This window comes from Colossoma macropomum, unplaced genomic scaffold, assembly GCF_904425465.1.
Source record: "Colossoma macropomum unplaced genomic scaffold, Colossoma_macropomum, whole genome shotgun sequence".
NCBI classification, from domain to species: Eukaryota; Metazoa; Chordata; class Actinopteri; order Characiformes; family Serrasalmidae; genus Colossoma; species Colossoma macropomum.
In genome coordinates this window covers 24,658,864-24,677,444 of record NW_023494807.1, presented here as the reverse complement: position 1 = coordinate 24,677,444, position 18,581 = coordinate 24,658,864, and the positions used below count along the sequence as shown (strand labels likewise).

Genomic DNA, 18,581 nt, shown 5'->3' with positions numbered 1-18,581 from the left:
AGTATTCGTAACCAATTACGTGAGTGGAAATGCATCAGCTGAGTGCTAAAGTGAGGATAAACAACAAACTGAGTGAGGATAAACAACAAAATGAAAGTTGGAGGATACGAGAGGCTGAAGACAGCCCCAAACCATGAGCCTTCATGCACTCCAGGCCAATTAAGGCGTCCACGCCAAGGTTGTCAACTCATAACAGAGAGTAAACAAAAGTAAAACGGAAACAAATGTGTGTGTTGAGATGCTTTGTGTTTGGGAAAAGCACAATCAGATCTCATTTGGTCAAACTGGGGGCACATTCGTGAAAAGTGTAAATAGAATCCAGCCAAAGAATATCCAGATACAATCTATACATGAATCCTGTTAATAAAAGGTGTAAAGAGGCTCTATGTTCCTCTTTGTTTAACATCCAATCACCAAAATAAAATCCCTATATTTCAATCACAACTTGTGTCTTTTTAAAACACCGCCTCTTTAGTTTTAAATCACATTTTTACATGCATTTATCGCATACACATATATGTTGTGCCTCCAATAAAATATTGCAGTGATATTGCCTACTAAAAATTAAAGTTAATAAAAAAGAGTTAATTTGCATTTATTTGGCTCCAGTTCAATTTAAATATTTGATCAAGTGTATTGCAACAACATTTTAACCTATTAAATGGCCAGCAACTACTGGCTGGTCCAAACTTTAATTTTACACTTCTACACTTCATCTATTGTTTACATTGTTGTCCAAACTCACCAAGGTATCTAGCTTTCCAACCTCCCTCAGATGTTAGGATAAGAATAACAGTACACTACATCAGTGATTGAGAGCTCAAAAAAGGATCGCATTTGTATATGCAAATCTTCAATGGAGCTCTTACATTCCCACATGGCAACTAACAACAAACCTACAAGTAGTGCTAACATTTATCTGAATAGTTACTCATGCAGTCAAAGTCTCATCTAAAAGATAAACCCAAACACAACAGCATAGAGGTCACTGAAGTATGTAAACAATGGTTTACAAATTAGGCTGCAGGTATTGTTTAGGATTAGTCTACCAGCATATCATATCAGTGATTGACAGCTGAAACAGGGATTGCATTTGTATATTCAAATCTTCTTCCACTGCACCCACACAACTAACAGCAACAAATAAATGAAGACAACAACCAAGACCAGTTTTTCTAAAGGTTTCTTATATATGCTATATAGAACCTTTTTTAAAAAGTTATTTGAAGAACCATGTATGATGAGTTTTTCATTAGAGAACCACTGCTTTCAAATAGCTCATGGTTCTATATACAGTTGAACCAGTGCCTCTACTAAAGAACTCTTTAAGAACCTTAACCAAATTATTATTTCAATTATATTATTAACTATTAGCAATATAACAAAACTAAAGTCAATAGAAAGCCCACTAATAAAAGAAGGTTATGTGCCAAACCATTAGAGCTAGACCTTCAATTTGGGCCATAAATGCCAAAACATTTATGTGAGGATCAAGGTTTGATGGTGGCCGTGAAGGACATGCAACTCAAGGGTAACTCAGGAAACAACCCAAGGGTCAAACACAGAAAGCCACTACTGAATGAAATATGGCTCAGAACTCAGTAAACAACTCAAGGCTTTGTAATGATCAAGGCCAAACAATGGAGTATATAACTGGTCAGCTAATGATTCCAGGAATGAGCTGCAGGTGTGATAATGAGTGGGTGGAACAGGGTGGAGCTGGAGCTGGAGTGAGCCAGTGCAGAACAGGGGGGTCCAATGCAGTTTCCCCATGAGCTGCAGAGGTGAGACTGTATGAACCTGGTCATTATTCCAAAGTCCGGATGAATATGAATGAATAAATGATAATGTTCGCTTAGAAATAAATAAATAAATAGACATATATTGTAGTTGGAAGGTGTTTCAAGGCTATAGCACTATCTATCAAAAAAAACCAAAAAAAAAAACAAAACAACAACAAATAACCCATATTTCTCTCTTTTCTTTCCCATTTATTTATTTATTTATTTTGTAGCTTTGTCAAAGAGTGTGAAGAACAAGTCCAAACTTAAAAACTCCAGTCAGTGAGAGTGACAAATTACAGGTTTTATTTTTTGCAAACAGTAAAATTTAAACTTTGCCTTCAACTTAAAATGAAACATGATAGTTGAGAGAGAGAGAGAGAGAGAGAGAGAGAGAGTGAGAGAGTAGTGATCATAAGAGTAAAGTGACCATAGAAGTAAACTGATTATGTAAGTAATTTCATTCTTATAATCATTTAATCTAAAAGAACCTTAGTAATTTAAAAAGTATTGAATAAATCTTACACATCTTTTTCCAGTCCAGCAGAGTTTGGTGTTTTACCTGCTCAGACACACCTGATTACACTCACCTGTTAATTTCCAGGTAGTTGGTGTGTTTAAGGACAGGAACTACCAAACTGTGCTGGACAGAACTGGAGGTGTGCACCCCTGATGTAGAGCATATGAAGAAAAATGATATAATGAACAGAAAATATTAAAACTCTGCGGTATTAAAATAATTCAATAAAATATCAAAAATTCCACATCTGGATTCCACATCTGGATGTTTTGGTGTGGACTGCTTACTAAGTCTTAAACGCTGAAACATTAAAGAAAGCATAAAAAGAGACAGTTATAATTAGTAATTAGTTTAAAACAGATCTTGAATGGAAAAACGTATAGAACATTTCTGCAGAACTTTCTTCACTTTTTAATCAGTTACTTTTTTTGGCTTCAGGGTGAACACTTTGGTATTATTCTTAGGTCTCCAGCTCAGTTTGGTATTATTAGCCATTCCTTGCCTTTTCAGTTGTTTCTCAATCTGCAGGAACAGGACACAGGTGACTCAGACTCTCAGACACCTAAAGACTCACATGGCATGACATGTTTTACTGTTTCTTCAAACATGTTATAAATAATATAGTATGCATGACCTGGAAGTGACGGCTGAGTCATCTGAACAGGTTTTGACATGATCTTTCTTGCAAAACAGCTGTGTTCTGCTCTGTTAATACTTATTTATTCTTAAATGTATATTTGTCTGATATGCAGTTATGTGTAGTAGAAATTAAGTATGGATGTCTGTTACTGTATAAGTGTGGTAGAACTCAGGTATGGATGTCTGTTACTGTATAAGTGCGGTAGAACTCAGGTATGGATGTCTGTTACTGTATAAGTGCGGTAGAACTCAGGTATGGATGTCTGTTACTGTATAAGTGTGGTAGAACTCAGGTTTGGTACTTCTATTTTCAGGCATGTTGTAATTGAAATCTACTGTGTAACCAAAGGTAAATTCATTGTCAGTCCAAACATACTTGGTGTTCTGATTCTGATGACTTGGTGAAACATGGTTCTCTAGTTGGTCATCTTTTATTAGGATTTGATAGTCTGTTTGTTTACTCATGACCAATAATGCACTCACATCATAGAAACAGAATATTTGAAAAGACCTTTTCTATGTGTATTTAAAAAACTCCAGTAGTGCTGATGAAAAGCATGACTGACCCATCTAGGATTAGATTTCTACAAGCTAGCCTTTTGAGACATTTACTTAGCATACAGAAACTTACCTCATTCAAGAGTGCAGCCTTCACGAAAGGGTCATTTAGATCTGTTTTTCCATTTGAAGACACCGTCACCTTCACAGTCTGCTTTTTCTTCACCCTGTCCTCCTCTGTAGAGGAAAACAGAGGAAAATATATCCTCACTATTGTTACAAACTTCTGAAATGGCAACTTAGACAGATAGATAGCAAGATAGATAGATACGCTATTACGCTATTAAGGAAATTCAGCAGCCAGTAGCAGTCACACAACACAGCACAGTTATAATAATAAGGGTGGTACAATATAAAAAGAAGAATATATACAAAAAAAAAAAACTATCAACAGGCATATATACAGCTAGAAATATACATGAAATATATATATAAAATATGCAATAAGATATATCCTAAGATAAAAAAGGAAGTGCAATAATGAATGTACAAGGAGGCACAGCATATAATGACAGTACTGAATAAATATGTGCATATGTTGGTACTTAGAGGGGAATGAAAACAGATTAGTCACTTTTAATGTAAGCTAATATAATGACATTGTATTCCAAGTAACTCTGGACCAGTTTCATTCATCATGAATTGTTCATGCAATGCAAAGAGCAGTTTTTTATGTTACCTTAGAAAATTAACAAAACATGTAATTTTACCAGAGATGCCGAGACTTTTGCGTTGGAATGTAAAATATCAGATCTTTCAGTATTTTATTCGTCCACTCATTTCTCTTTTTTGCACTCCACTTTAATTCCTCCATCTTTCTCCTTTTTAAAATAACAAAATACACGTGTCCTAATAACAAAAGCTGTTCCAAAACGAGTCTCTGACATTATGCTCCCCTTCAAAGAGAGACAAAGGCCCTGATCACTTAATGTGACTAGTGTCTGCATTTTGATAAGTACATTTTAGCCACTTGCGATTACATTTGGTAGTAAAATCTTGGGTGGTGTTCATGTGTTTGTTACTAGTGGTCTGGTGGACCCACCATATTATTGTTTTTTTAAACCAATATAGCCATAACAATTTATGTAAAAATACCAGATGTTTAAAATATCACAAATGGCCAGCGTAGTGTTCTCCTTTAGCAGCTGTAGCCAGTCAGCAGCCTGTCCACGTTGTCCACCCTCACATTGTTGAATGTATGTTGGAGAGATGGGTGCATTTACGAGGCTGTAAGAAGTGAAGGGAAGTGGGGAGTGCTGCAGCCGATTTCAGGACTGCAACTGTTAAAAATGATAATATTAATAAAAAGCTAGTATAGTATAATATTATAGAGCCGTGTGTTCTTGTTTTAGCTGCACTGTTTATGTGAATGGTGTATTTTTATTACAGTGAGCTGAAAACAGCTGGACACATGCAAGTTGAGCTTCAACAAGAGAAAATTTGTGCAGAGACACAGGCCAGTTCTGCTTCCCAAAGCAGCCTATTATTGTTTTTAAAACTTTAAAAAAGTCATTAACGTAGTAATGAAGTTTTATCAACCGGTATTCTCCTGCTCTGTGTGCATTTCAGTGTTAAATCACACTGACACAATTGCACAATTGGGTACCGTGCCACGTAAACAATCTGATTGGTGCTGATGTGCGTCAGTGATTTGATGTGTCAGTTAAATGTATATATTGTTCTCTCTTGCTTCAATATAGCACTATACAACACATTCAGTTTCATGTAAGTTAGGGAAAAAATAAAGAAAAAAATCAAAGGAAAAATGGCAAATCATACGTCACTGGTCACATCACATCGCTTAAAATTTCAGCAACCTCAGCTTAAAACACCTTCCAGCGTCCCTGCCTCCTCCTGAAGTGGTGTGAGAGATTGGATTTGTATCTGTTTTAAATGCATCTTGGGTGCACTATAGTGGAGTTGTTCCACCTCTCCTTTTAGAGGCACAAACACCCACCTCACAGTGATGTGGAAGGCAATCACATGGGAGAAAATTTGGGATGGCATCTGGGATGGCTAATCGGGGAGCACTAAAAGCCAAGACTTTCCAAAACTAGCTTTCGCCCTCCTCCCGCTGGTGGTGTTGTGTAATTGGGGGAGTCCTAACTATTGGGTAGAATTGGATATGACCAAATTGTGGAGAAAATTGAGGGAAAACACAAAAAAAAACCCCAAAAAAACAAACAAAAAAAAAACAAAAAAAAAACAAAACAAACAAACAAACAAAATATATATATATATATATATATATATATATACAGAGAAAACAGAACTTCTAACAACCTTGCAAGACCTGGTAAGCCACCAAAACTTTCATCTATGAGAGAGAGGAGAAAATCCTCCACTCTTGATTCAGAGATAGGGGTCATTTATTGGGAAACTGCCACCGGTCAAAATCACCCCTCTGCACCTTTAGCGCCCAGGCCTGCTTAGACTTTTGAACAGTACTTTAAATTGACTCTTAAAAACAGAACTACCAACAAGTGTTTTATAGAAGATGTAAAAGAACCACTTTTAGTTCCCTAAAAAAACTCTCAGTGGATGTAATTTAAAGGTTCCATATCAGTTAAATTTTTTTTTCCTTTCTTCATTCCTTGGTTTCAGAATGGAACATTACATCCAAGCCATGAACAATTAGACACCTTTATTTGCAACAGTATATAATGCTATGATTATGCCATGAGGCTTTTGACACTCACCTATATAGCAGATGAAAGGGTACTGCCAATTGCAGTTGTCAGCAGTCCATTTCCCAGAATCACCCATCACTACAGCAGAACAGCTACCAGTTCCTGAGCTTGGCTGTCCTGATGCCCAGTTTCTAAATGAGAGGCTCCACTGGTCAGACCATTGCCAGGTGTCTAAGAACAAACCGACCCAGACAGAGACCCCTTTAACCACGAGGTCAGTCACCTGCTTCTGCTCCCAAGGAGAACGAATGCTGGCCAGGTCAGTGTAGGTCGTTCTGCAGTAACTCTGAGCGTCATACCAGTTTTTGGAAGTTTCTACCAAGATGTAACCAGTGCCCTCTGTAATATAAAAACAGTGGACAAGGATGACCTCACAGTTCTGTTAAACTGAATTACTCTATTGGTACTAAGGGTGGGCGATATGGCAAAATAGCTTCACGATACCTGAATAGATTTGTCTTCCAAATGATATACAGTGCCCTCTATAATGATTTGAACAAAGGAAAACATATGTTTTTTTTTTACCTCTGTATTTCATGTAAGTTAAGTGTATATAGTTTTAGTAGAAATGACAGGGTTTGTCATCACTCAGGTGTGTTTAATTGCTCAATTAGTGCAGATATAAGGGAGCTTTTAGCATCTAGTCTTGATTCTTTTGGTCACACTTGGAGTCTGCTGTTGCTGTTTGTCAACTTGAGGACAAGAGTTGTTCCAATGATAATCAAGGAAACCATTATAAGACTAAGAAGTAAGAATAATACAGAAAGAGACATTGGCCTAACATTAGGCTTACTAAAATCAACTGTTAGGAACTAGTGAGCTTAGTAACCATAATGAGACTGGTAGGCTAAGGAAGACCTCCTCAGCTGATGAGAGAAGAAATCTGACAATAATGAAGAAAAATCCCCAAACACCTGTCTGACAGATCAAAAACACTCTTCAGCAGCAAAGTGTGGATTAATGAATGACCACTGCCTATAGAGGACTTCATGAACAGAAAGAAAGAGGCTACGCTGCAAGATACACACCACTAGTCAGCCATATAAAGATTTTGCCAAAAAAAAGTTTGCCACAAAGTACTTAAGGAGACTGTAGATTTCTTGAAAAGGTGGATATATAAGAGCAAAATTAACTTGTATAGTAATGTATAATAACTTGTATATTAACTTGTAGAGTGTAGCAGCAAAAAGAAACTGCCTAAGACCCAGAGCATACCACCTCATCTGTAGGACATGGGGGTAAACATAGAAAACGATGTAACTGCTGATGGCAGTAGCAAAATGAGGTGTACAGAAACATCTTATCAGCTCAAGTTCAGGAAAATGCCTGCGGACTCACTGGGCGGCGCTTCATCCTACATCAAGACAATGATCCCAAACATGCAACCAAAGCAATAAAGGAGTTTATCAAAGCTAAAAACTGGAAAATTCTTGACTGGTAAAGTCAGTCACTTGATCCAACTGAGAAAGGCTGAGCATGGCTTTCAAACGCTGAGGAATAAATGTAAGGAGACTAGCCTTTAAAAGATGCAGGAGCTCAGGATGGTCTCAGTACAATCCTGGCAGAGAAGATACTCGACACCTGGTGGTGTCTACGAGTCACAGACCTTAAGCGGTCATTGCATGAATAAAACTATGTAACAAAGTATTAAACATGACTATTATACTGCCCGTATCACTGCAATGTCCCAAACATTATGATGCCTTGAAATGCTGGGGAGCTGTGTATAAAAAAGTGCTGTAATTTCTACATGATAAAACTAAAATGTATAGAAAATACCATTTTGAGAATGTACACTTAACTATATGAGGAATTTAAAACTGTGGGATACAGAGGCAAATAAATAATGCCTTTGTATGAAACATTATGGAGGGTATTGTATCTGACAAAATTAGTTTTTCTGAGGTTTGGCCAAATGGACAGTACAGCCACTTTTAAAAAACTAAGTACAACAAGTCTATGCAGTTACTATAGACCAGTCGCTGCTGTCGGATCAAAACCTCATATCTCCAAAATGGTAACTGTACAGGAGAAGGAAAAAACCTACTTTACTTTACGTGTAAGTGGGTGGAACCAGACTCCCCCCCTCCAAGCCTTTTTTCAGCCGTTTCTTTTGGTCCATTCATCATGAAATTTACACATGATGTAAAGGGCAACAGGTATTTTCAAATCATGTCAAAAACTGAAAAATGACAAAAATGGAGATACGAAGTTTTGTTCCGACAGCAGCAATATATACATCTATTGTTCCTCATTGTATTGTTTCTTCTGCTGTTCCGACGTGTCAGTGCCAGTAGGAACCAGTAAGTATTTTGTATGTACTGATCCATACAGGGAAGTTAAACCATAAGTTCTGGGAATAACATGGTAATTAACAGGAAGTTACACTCTACAATGCTGCATTATAGAGTTTTACCCGTAAAGGTAAATGTTATGTAAATGCTCTGTGGTGAGCACTATTTGGTTGTGCGCCTCCGGTACTGATACATAATTCAAAGACAATGTGTTTGTGTCTTTTTTGTATGTGTACTACTATTATGGTGTTGGTTTTGGTTACTAACAATATGGTATGTTATGGTTTGGAAATATCATGTAGTTTAAAGTAATTTATTGCCTCGGCTTTGTCCACCATTTTTTTCTTGTTCGAAAAGAGAAATGCGTCGGGTCACAGTGATTTCAGGGCCTGTTCTGCTGCCAAAGTCGACACTTCTGTTCACTTCATCTCTCACACCTCTGAGGGGTCATCTAGTAAACTTCACTAATAAAAGTAATAAAACAGTCCTTAAGATGGTGTTAGGGATTCTTCCAAGGGGAAATGTTGAGGCAAAGTGGATGAGGGCATGTTAAAACTGGTATTAGACTTTTCTTTGAAATATTGTTTCAAAGAATTTGAAATATCTTGCCGATGTTCTTTACGTGTAATCAGTTAGACAATACTGTGGTAGCAGTCTGACTCAGTACCACCTCTACTATAGAAAAAACAGAATTGTTATATTTTTTCAATATTGGTGTCAACTTGGCACCAAAGTACTGATACCTTTGAGATTCCCCTACAGATGGGTTATTACCACTGCTTTCCATACGACAGACTAGGAATGTTGCCCATCTCTGTAACAGTATTAAAATGGTTTGTCACACTGGATTAGAGCATCTATGTAAACTATGTAAATAACATGTTTCCTACTCCTACTTGGAACATAAAGAAAATTGTAGACTTACCATAGTAGCACACGAAGTACAGAGCTACTGTGCAATCATAATCACGCCACACTCCATCGACGGTAAATACACACTGTCCATTACCATTTGGCCTTCCTGCGTCCCAGTTACTGAAATTGGACAGTAGCTCATCTCCTCTAGACCAGCCCCAGTGTTGTCCCGCTTTTGTTAGTCCGATCCATAAAGAACCACTATAGCCAACATCCACAGCTTTCAACAGTCTGCTCACCTCTTTAACACTGTCTACAGTAGCTAGATCAGTGAATCTCTTTCTGCAGTATGTCTGAGCCTCTGTCCACGTCTTTGAGTCTCTTATGAAGTAGTAAATGCGAGCGAACTTGAGTCCTGTAGTAAAAGAAAGAGTAAAAATTATACACAGTTATGCTCAGAATCAAATCCACAATCAGAGGAAAACTATATTGTATTGATATTTTGAGTACATTGCAAGGGATCTTTGTATGCAAAGATCTTTCAGACCACAAATTATATATGTACAACCAAGCAAAGCCTTTGTTTGAGAGTTGATGCTGAATGTTTTCTACATTCTTCCAGAATGACTGGTTTTATCGCTACTGTGGTTGTGGGAGATTCCACAATTGTGGTCCCATTAGCCCCATTTAACACTGAATCTAAGAAAACCTGCATTTAACCAGTCAGTAAACATGTTCAGGAACACAGGAACCCATCTCAGGAACACTCTCTCATTCTTTACCAGGTTTCTTTGCAGACAACGACTTAAGTCATAGGATTGAAAGACAGTGCTGAGTTTTTAGCATAGAATTAGCATGAAATGTGGTTAACTAGCATCCATGCTAATGGTATGGGGATATTAAGGACATTTTAAATGTTTGATTTAAGTATATATTTTTAAAATTATTTATTTTTATGCCCTGTGATGGACTGGTGACCTGTCTAGGGTGTATCCTGCCTTCCACCCTATGACTGCTGGGATAGGTTCCAGCTCCCTCCATGACCCAGAAGGATAAGCAGCATAGAAAGCGTGTGTGTATTTATTTTTAGTCTATAATTTTGGCAACAAGATTAAACTTTCAAAGTGACTCTGTTAATCAATATCACAATTAATGAAAAAAGACATTACATTTCATCTTCCCATGATCTTCAGGAATTGGATGAGGCCATATCATAAGTCATATCATAAGTACATGGCTGCTGTCAGAACAAAACCTCCAAAATGATTACTTTACAGGAAAAGGAAAAAAACATAACCTATGTTTAATGTAAGTCAATGGAACCAGACTTTTTTGAAGTAAGTGTGGGCCATTTCTTTTAGTACATTCATCATGAAGTTTACACACCATGTACACGCACTGTCCCTGGGGCAGTACCCCTCTTGTCACTGGGGTGGGACCCACAACGGTACATCTCAGTATCTTTAGTCAGGGAACATAATTGTACCATAATCCACTGAAATTATATTTTCTGAGCTGTATTGACACCACACGCCCCGTCTCGTCTCCTTTTTATGTTATCGTTCTGTTTTAAAACAGGTTGTGAAAAGGTACAGGTAAATAATTGGGCCCTAAAACCACTGTTGTACCTTTGAGGGTACATTTGCATTGTTTGCACCTCGATGAATGAAAACTGTACCTGCACAGCACCTTCATTTCTAACAGTGTAAAGGGCAACAGGCATTTTTTTTAAAACGCTGTCAAAAACTGAAAAATGACAAAAGTGGAGGTACGACAGCAGCGATATGTTACTTGTGGAATATTCCAGATATTTCAGAGGGCTGGGTGTGTTCAGGTAACAGGGTTGAATGAATGTTATGCAACACAAATGTACATTTTTCATAACCTTCAACTGAAGACTCATGAAAAATGATGTTTAGGCATGAGATATTAAATGGATTAATAGATGGCTAAACTACTGTTTTCCGAGTGTTGTAGATGCAGGTCGCAGGCTTTAATTAATGTTTTAAGGTTAAGTGAACATGTACATTGGTTGTTGCAAAGGACACTTGTGTTTAAAATGTCTTCTACCTTCACTTTACGTACGTATTTGTAAATGTAACATCAGTGGAACTGGAATGGCATCCTAATCATGGAATCGCCCTTGTTGTTTATCAGCTTCATTTTACAAAGATAATAAGGACATTACAATAAAGAAAAAGGCAGGAATAAACAAAGTATTCCAAATTCATTAAAAAAAATCCTTACATTTTGTTTCCTTTTAGAAATTATTATGAATACAATATACGGTCATATGGGAAAAAGTTTGATCAAATTACATGTGTTGTTGTTTTTCTAAGTGAGAATAAGTAACTCATTCCCCACACAGAACACTATTAATTTAGCACTTTTCTGCAAATATCAGTGCACAGTTTACATTTATTTGTTGAGTTGAACATATTAGAAACAAATAAAATGTGTCTCAAATTGTTTTTTGCTTTTTATTTGTTGATATGTTTTTTTTTTTTTTAATTCAGCAAATAAAAATGTGGCAAATAAAACAGTAAGAAGTGTGTTCTCCATTGAGGATGTGCACTTATTTTCACTTACAAAACATACAGTTTGACCAAGGGCACTCAAACTTTTACATACATTTAATTCATTCATAAATTCCTGTTTCATAGTGGTATAAAATGAAAAATATACAACATACTAAAACATCTTAAAAATGCATCAGCATGGGGGAAGATTCTCAGCTTTTGTCTTGGAAAAAAGGCGGAGCACAAAGTACAAAATGTAGGAGTGCCAATAATTGTAGCATGTGTTTGAATTTTTTTTCTTGGAATATTTTTATCTCACTGATATGTTATCTGCATTCACAATCAAACAACAAGGACAATTTTTCATAGCCTTTTTTGATCATAATTAACAAGGGGGGCAATAATTCTGGAGGTCACTGCATCTATGAAAGTGAGAAGTTCCTGGAAAGCCACTGTCAGTGTACCATAATCACAACCATGAATTACCATGTAACAGCATTAAGATGTTGCTGTAGACCACCAGTAGCTGGATCTTGCATAGATGAGGGTTGCAGTTAAGTTCTCTATGAAAGTAGCTTTTCAGTGGTAATGTTGATATTGGTCACTCACCTCCATAGCAAACGAACGGATTTTGTAGGTCACATTGACTTTGAGTCCACTTCCCAGAATTAGACATCATCATGGCAGCACATTTCTCAGTAGAAGTTGATTCGGGAGCTTGTCCGTTTGCCCAGTACCGGAACGGGGAGAATCCTTTATCAGACCACTGCCCGGAGATCAGGCCAAACCATGCACTGGTGTTGTTACCAACTACGTTAAGAACTTGTTGCTGCTCTTGTGCGTTATGGATGCTGGCGAGGTTTGTGTAGTGCTGGCTGCAATAAGTCTGGGCTTGTGTCCAAGTCATGTTGGAGCTTAATAGGATGAAGGTGTCCGTGGCACTGGCTCTACCTGTGTTGTGATAGCATTAAAAAAAACAAAAACAAAAGCGTATCAATGCCATGCTGACAATGCTCACCTGTTACCTTTACCATTTGTAACATATACAGTGCCTTGCAAAAGAATTCAACCCCCTTAAAAGTCAGCAAATTTGTCTGGATTTCAAGTGACACTTTAACATTTTGTGCTTTGTTATATTGTATTTTAAAAGACTGAGCCTCAAAATGAATTAATTTGAAGCGATATTGGCATGTAAGAAAATATTCTGTGACAAAAATGACTACCTGAAAAATGCTCTTTGAATGAGTGTTCAACCCCTGTGCTGTGAAAGCTCCTAGTTTACATAAATGAAGGATATTGCTAGCAAGGACACAGTTGGCATGCCATTAGGCTTTGAATAAAAGACCGCCTTCATTCAAGATCAGACTCAGAATCTGAAGGAAAACTGTGAAAATTAAGACCAAAGCGCAGTTTAAGGAAACCACAGATAAAGTTATAGACATTCACAAGATAGAAAAACGCAACAAAACAATATCCAATTGTTATTATCCCAGATAGCACTGGTAGATCAACTGTAAAGATATATAAACTGTATTATATCACCCAGGCACTGCTTAGACAAGGCTATTCCTCAAAACTCAGCATCAGAGCAAGTATGGGACCAGTCAATGATATCAAGAGCTCTGCATACTGGTCTTCATGGGAGAGTGGCTAGAAAGAAGCTAATGCTGATGAAAAACCACATCTGGATTTTGCCAGAAAGCATCTGAGTGCCCCAGCTAAAATGTGGGATAAGGTTTTGTGGTCAGATGAGACAAAAATGGAGCTTTTTGGCAAAAATTTCAAATTGCTATATGGCACAAACCCAATACTACCCATGTCTCAACGAGCACTATCCCAACAGTGAAGTATAGGGATGGCAGCAACATGTTTTTGGGATAAAGGATGGATGGATGGTGCAAAATATAGGGAGATACTGCAAGAAAGCTCATTTGCTTCAGCTTGCTTAAAAATTAATGTTTGGGAAAACCTTCATCTTTTCACAGGACAAAAATCCCAAGCACATGGCCAAACGACACAGGAATGGTTGAAGAACAAGAAGGTGTATGTTCTACAATGGCCAAGTTGAAGTACAGATCTCAATCCAAACGAGAATCTGTGGTAGTATTTTAAAAATATGGTCAACAAGCATGAACTAACCTGAACAACCTGGAGCAAATCTGCCAAGAAGAATGACTTAGTGACTGCATTAAGAAGCTACATCACTTTCAGCAGTTGAGACCTTTATTGAAGACCTTGATTCTTCAGTTTTTAGCAACCACAAGCCAATCTCTAACCTTTTATTTTGGGTAGAATACTTAGAAAAGTAGCCGTCTCACAGTTCAATGATTTCCTGACTGTAATCAATATCCATCACCTATTCCAGTCTGGCTTTAGATTAAACCATAACACTGTAACAGCATTAGTGAAAAAAAAGTATGTGTGCACCCCTCCTAATTAGTTTAGATGTTTTTGCTAATTAGTTTAGAAATCAACCATATAGCAATGTGATCTCCATAGCCAACACAGTATACCCAGTTAACCCAGTCATAACCCCCTACTAGTAACTCTATATTGCAGCAGGTGTGAAAACTCAGATCAGGGACATTAATCCTAAAAAAGGAATATGTAACGAGTAATAAATCAATTAAATTACCATCAAAGCAGACAAAGTAGAACTTTGTGGAGCAGTATGAGTCATTCCATCCCTGCGACGAATACACTCCACATGCTGCTTCCACATTTCCTTCATTTGGTTGCCCTGGGACCCAGTTATTATAAGCGGATATATTCTCCCCTGTAGACAAAACCCAGTACCTCTTCAGTCCAATCCACACAGCGCCTGTGTACGCAGGATCCACTGCTGCTTTCAGCCTGTTCATGTCCTCCATGCTGCCAACAGTAGCCAGATCAATGTAGGTCGCCCTGCAGTAACTCTGAGCCTCCAACCAACTCTTTCTTTCATTCACATAGTAGAACTGCTGAAGGTCAGAGGAGGAGATGCCAAAGGTTGCTGAAGACAATAAAAACCACTGTTAGATTTGCTGCAAAGCAGGCAGAACTGAGGGTTAAATACATGCCTATGTTCACACCTATGTTCACTTTTTACCTGAAAGCATCAGTAGTAAAAGCACATTCCAATCCATCTCTGAAGTAACTGCTCACAGACCTATCAGATACCTTTTAACCCAACAAACACAGGAGGTGGAACCTTTTTCCACATGGAGAACACAATGGAGTGCATTAATGAATAATGTAAATTAATGTGTTCTTCAAAGGCTTATTATTCATATTGTGGTGTTGTTTTTGCCTGTGTTCTGTTTTTGTTTAGTTGTTCTATATGTAGCACTTATTTAGCTGCTTCACTTCACATTTTTTGGGGACAGTGTGTGGGTTTGTATGGTAGAACTGACACAAAAGAGCTAGCCTAGCCTGAGTTTGGGGTTTGTTTTTCCCTTCTACTTCTGTGCCCTATTTACTGGGTTAAAGGCAGGCCGTAAATCTAGTGTCCACTCCCACGTCTGTCAGTTATACAGAGAACTCTTATCCTGTGTAAATTGGCTATAAGCATTACAGACATCCTGTGGTAAAATTACACCCAAGTAAAACTAATCCCTTCTAAATAGTGCTTAAAAATTTTTGAAAGTTCATTCATTGCCAAGATGTGCATGCAAAGTTCTGTAAAGCAAAGTAGTCCCCAAAGAAAACACATTTGTTCAGTTTTACCACAATACGTATACATTATATATTTGCACTGTAGACTTTGCAAACTCTGGTTACCATCACCACCACTGCAAAAAAAAAAGTTTCTCTACAGCAGACAGTTTCACATCAATGGCTTTGTTTAACATCACAAGATTGAATTATGCAGAACTTTTGCTTGGATCCTCTGGCAGGTCCTGAGTGTTGAAGTTATAATTTTGATTTTGATTTTGATGTTTTCTTGATGTTGATTTTAGATTTGACTATTACAGTCAATGCCATGAAATTGATAGAAACTAACTGAGAGACCAAAGACCAGCACTGGTGGTCAAGAAAAAAAAACACCCACCTGTATTTGCAAATAATTGAATCACGAGATCCACTTTTCCGAGCGGTCATTCAAATAACCTTACTGGAATAACAAAATGCAAATGTAACGTACTACTGCATATTCATGAATAATTCTGGTCACCAGGCCAACTTCAGTTAGGACATTAGCTATTACAGAATAACATTTCCTAAGCTCATTATGTTATCATAACTCTAGATAAGAAAAAAAATCTTTACAGAAGCATCCGGACTTATCCTAAGTCAAATTAGCAATGAATCTGAATTGAGTTTAGCTATGAATCTGAGATCAACTATGAATGTGAACTGAGATCAGTTAGAAATCTGAACTGAGATCAGCTACGAATCTGAACTAAGATCAGCTATGAATTTAGACTGAGATCTGATATAAATCTGAACTAAGATCAACTATGAATTTGGACTAGGATCCACTATAAATCTAAACATTGATCAGCCTTAAATCTGAACAATGATCAGCTATGAATTTGGACAGACACCAGCTACGACTTTGGGGTGGATACATGATGGAGGGAGGTTTGAAATGTTTGTTTTCCAGCTGGCTAATGCAGAGGGAAGGCAGATAGGTAGGTGTAGCATGGCATGTGCCTCACAGGCTTAAGGAGGACGCTGGAGGCAGGGTTCAGTGCTGTAGCAGCCATATTTTATTCCACCCAAATAAACACAAAGCAAACACAACCAACGCTATGCTAAGCTGGCCACTTTTCAGTGGCTTCACACAGCTAGACTTTTCAGTCCTTTATCACTTCAGCTTTTCACTCAGTCTCTGTTGCTGCTACTTGTCCTTCTCTCTCTGCTGTCCTTGACGAGGTTCATCGCCGCTCTGTGTTCGGGCCCCGCCTTCCTGCCAGCTCTCGCGGCCGTCATCGTCGGGGCCCGGGGAGTGGGCGCATGCCACAGAAGGAAGTCGAATAGTACGTCTGTATTTATAGGCCTCTAAATCAGTGCATATCTTCATTATCGTAGGAAGGATTGTGGATTGTGTCAAACTGATGAGGCTGAGAGATACAGTGCTATCATGACAAATAAAATTAAATTTTATTTTTTGGCCTGAATGCCCCTTTAAACAAATTTCCTTAAAAAATCTTATTTACAAAGTTCCCCCTTTCCAAACATAGTTGATCAGCCTTAAGTTTGCTTCTTTAGTTTGGCGCTGGATCTGAAAGGCTAATATGATATATAGCTGGGTCACCCAAAAAAAGATCAAGCTTTCTATTTCTTGTTAGCTACATGTTAGCTCTTGTAACATTGATTCTTTAGTGAACCGTTCTTTTGAATTTTCTTGTGACAAGATTGTAAATCTAGAGCTAAAACTAGATGATACACAAAGTGCAAAAACTTTTCAACATTATTTTGGAAAAAACACTGAAAAGAAAGCTTTACTGAGTGTACAATAAGAGAAAGAAACTTCCCTGAACCATAAAAATGCAGATATTTGAGAAAGTAGACAAAAGTAACTGATTTAGAGACCCATTTGGTTTAAATATTACATTTAGGATTATAATGAGACACAGAGATAAAATGATCTTACTTATGTTACTTATACTTTGTGAGTGCCACTATTCTGCAGAGGTTTTCCACTGTAAAGCACTGTGAAACCAGTGAATTGGTCACTACTAGAGTCTTTACAAGAATCTTATGACCCAACCTGCCCAGTTTCATTATATAAGGGACAAACTGTAAAAAAAAAAAAAACACAAGTACACAAAACAAGATGATCTGTATTCCAGAAATTACAGTGTAAAAAGTTCAGTTTTAATGAAAGTTATTCTTCAGTGAAGTGTATAAAAGCCTTGAATTAACACTGTATACACTGTCTAAGGTAGTACTGCGCTGTAATGGGAGCAGGGAGGCTGACCTGAGTGCACAGAGGAAAACCTGTGATTAAGGTGATGGAGTGTGAATTTGGTGATCATGCATGTTCAAGGCGGCTCAGAACCAGGCCCGAACCACCAATGTACTGATTGACGGTCCAAGGAGTTACCGCTATGCCACCAGGAAGAACAGGCGAAAACGGGAAAAACACCTCAACGAATGGGAAATAAAAGATGGCGGGAAAAAGGCAAACAAAGGGGACACTGAGCAACACACTCAAACAAAGGCTAAGATAGCAAGTGAAATAAAAGATAATCATAAAACAAAAACACTCCTCTGTAATTATGAGAGAAAGACCAGCTTTATGTTTCACCTGTTTGTTTTTTGTGGAGCAAACACTTTTTGTATGGATTGGAGCCGTTTCTTGTTTAAGCCTTCTTTTTGGCTTTTAAGTAGTTTTGGGGCAATTTCTCTCTTTTGTTTTTCCAGACTTCTTTTCTTTCCTTTCATTTTTCCTTTCCTTTTTGTTTAAATACCCACCTGGGTAGTACCATATCGGTCACCCCTCTAAAAAGGTGTGACACAGTGCTGCTGTTTGCCACAGCCTTAAGTAGAGGAGTCCACAGGTGTGCCAGGTTGGGCCTAATCAGCCCGAGGGCTTCTGGGAATTGGAGTTCCCTGAACTTGTGACATCTCGCCGCCGTCGCCCTCAGCTGGCAGCCGGTGGCTCAGGCTGGGCCCTTACACTGTGCAGGTACGTTTTTCATTCATCAAGGTACAAACCATGTAAATGTGCATTCAAAGATATGACAATGGTTTTAAGGTCTAATTTTACACCTTCAATAAGTCTCAGAAGAAAGGTA

General features: G+C 37.8%; 1 protein-coding gene across 1 annotated transcript; it reads right to left on the bottom strand.

Moving 5' to 3' along the window:
• Positions 1–2,045: 2,045 nt before the first annotated feature.
• Positions 2,046–15,028, bottom strand: LOC118797106 (macrophage mannose receptor 1-like). The gene is made up of 7 exons (XM_036556334.1): positions 14,945–15,028; positions 14,492–14,848; positions 12,466–12,807; positions 9,408–9,752; positions 6,198–6,527; positions 3,572–3,675; positions 2,046–2,823 (listed from the first exon to the last, which is right to left on the bottom strand). The coding sequence occupies exons 1-7, from the start codon at positions 14,979–14,981 to the stop codon at positions 2,713–2,715; spliced, it is 1,626 nt and encodes a 541-aa protein (XP_036412227.1). The 5' UTR covers positions 14,982–15,028; the 3' UTR covers positions 2,046–2,712.
• Between the last annotated feature and the right edge of the window lie 3,553 nt (positions 15,029–18,581).

Bases quoted from the DNA above. Each gene is read 5' to 3' on its own strand.
- LOC118797106 (XM_036556334.1), bottom strand. From the start codon at position 14,981: ATGGATTGGAATGTGCTTTTACTACTGATGCTTTCAG. The intron at 12,808-14,491 runs GTAATTTAATTG...ATCACAACACAG, and splicing joins CTACTTTGTCTGCTTTGATG to GTAGAGCCAGTGCCACGGAC. The intron at 3,676-6,197 runs GTGAGTGTCAAA...TTTCCTCTACAG, and splicing joins CCCTTTCATCTGCTATATAG to AGGAGGACAGGGTGAAGAAA.